Source organism: Microtus ochrogaster, unplaced genomic scaffold (genome assembly GCF_000317375.1).
Source record: "Microtus ochrogaster isolate Prairie Vole_2 unplaced genomic scaffold, MicOch1.0 UNK74, whole genome shotgun sequence".
Classification (NCBI taxonomy): Eukaryota; Metazoa; Chordata; class Mammalia; order Rodentia; family Cricetidae; genus Microtus; species Microtus ochrogaster.
This window is the reverse complement of record NW_004949172.1, coordinates 738000-739499: the sequence shown is the minus strand read 5'-3', so window position 1 is coordinate 739499 and position 1500 is coordinate 738000. Positions and strand designations below refer to the sequence as shown.

At 57.8% G+C, this 1500-nt stretch overlaps 1 protein-coding gene across 2 annotated transcripts in view; it reads left to right on the top strand.

Annotated features, from left to right (window-relative positions):
* The window catches only part of Mark4 (microtubule affinity regulating kinase 4), a 30828-nt gene that overhangs the window by 26109 nt on the left and 3219 nt on the right, over window positions 1–1500 (top strand). The window contains exons 15-16 of one of the 2 annotated variants that reach the window (XM_005370292.3): window positions 288–566; window positions 708–787. In XM_005370292.3, coding sequence (XP_005370349.1) covers window positions 288–566; window positions 708–787 — 359 coding nt within the window. The remainder of the gene's footprint in view (window positions 1–287; window positions 567–707; window positions 788–1500) is intronic. The other variant, XM_005370291.2, reaches the window with a different exon arrangement.

Below are 1500 nucleotides of genomic sequence, written 5' to 3'. Positions count from 1 at the left end.
ACTGGGTGGAGGCCAGTCACGTGACTCCTCCTTGAAGCACTGAGTGCTGGAAACTAGTCTCCAGGAGGAGACTTTATGTGTATGACTCCTGTTAGCCCTAAGGGTTTGGATGCTAAGAGAGAAGGGGGCAGGTGGATTCTAGAGAAGCACAGTAGCCTCTGAGCTCTAGGCTGAGCTTGGGGGTCGCCGGGAATGAACGCATTGGAGGTCTGGTGTTACAAACTAGGATGGGAAAATCTGGAGGGTGAATTTAGACCCCGCCCTGACGTGTCATTCTCTGCCCACAGCTCCGGTACCTCACGGGTGCCTCCTGCCTCTCCCTCCAGTCACAGCCTGGCTCCCCCATCGGGAGAGCGGAGCCGCCTGGCTCGAGGCTCCACCATCCGTAGCACCTTCCACGGGGGCCAGGTCCGAGACCGGAGGGCAGGGGGCGGGAGTGGCGGGGGTGTGCAGAATGGACCCCCAGCCTCACCCACGCTGGCCCACGAGGCCTCGCCCCTGCCCTCCGGGCGGCCTCGCCCCACCACCAACCTCTTCACCAAGCTGACCTCCAAACTGACCCGAAGGTGAGCTGCCTCGGATGTGGGGTGTGGGTGTGGGCTGGGTGGAGGGGTGGGGCCTAACCTGTCTTCTCTGCTTTGCCTCCTGTATCTGACCTCTTGGTCGTCTGCTCCTCCTGCCACCCCTTCCACCCCCTGACCCCACAGGGTTACCCTCGATCCCTCTAAACGACAGAACTCTAACCGCTGTGTCTCGGGCGCCTCTCTGCCCCAGGGATCCAAAATCAGTAAGTCCCGCTCTGCTCTTCCTCCCCCTCTCTGTCTGCATGGTTGGCTGAGTGTGTGTGGGACCTTGGGAGGAGCCCTGTGGGTGGAAGCCGGGTACAGGGTCTGTATGTCGGATTTGTGGCCGGCAGAGGGACAGGGCAGGTATCAGTTCCAGTGAGCGACCTAGACCAGCCTTTTAGCTTCTCTCTGTCCTCTTCTGCAACACGAAGCTAGTGACCACAGAAACTATTTCCAAGGGTGGTTGTGAGGACTCAGAAAGGACATCCCTCAGACAGCCACTGTCCTTTGTGTTTCTGTTACCCATTGATACCCATTGTGTGCCTGCATGGCTGGAAAATGTCAAACATCGCCACGGTGATGGAGGCACCCTTCTAATAGAGGACGGAAGGAACACATGTGTGCCACGAGTTAGTGAGAGTTCTGACGGGAAAAGACCCGGAGGCTCAGCTCTGGAGAGGCTGAGGCAGGAAGATCCCAGGTTCAAGGCCAGCCAGGATATAGAAAGGGATTATGTCTGAAAATTTCAAAAAGAATAGAGCTGATGGGGTGTTTGAGGAAGAGAAAGACATGATTCAGCTGTAAATCTGCTGTGTAGAATCTCCAGTGAGGGGCTGGGCTGTGGCTCAGTGGTAGAGCCCCTGCCTAGAATCCCCCAGTGAGGGCTGGGCTGTGGCTCAGTGGTAGAGACCCTGCCTAGAATCCCCCAGTGAGG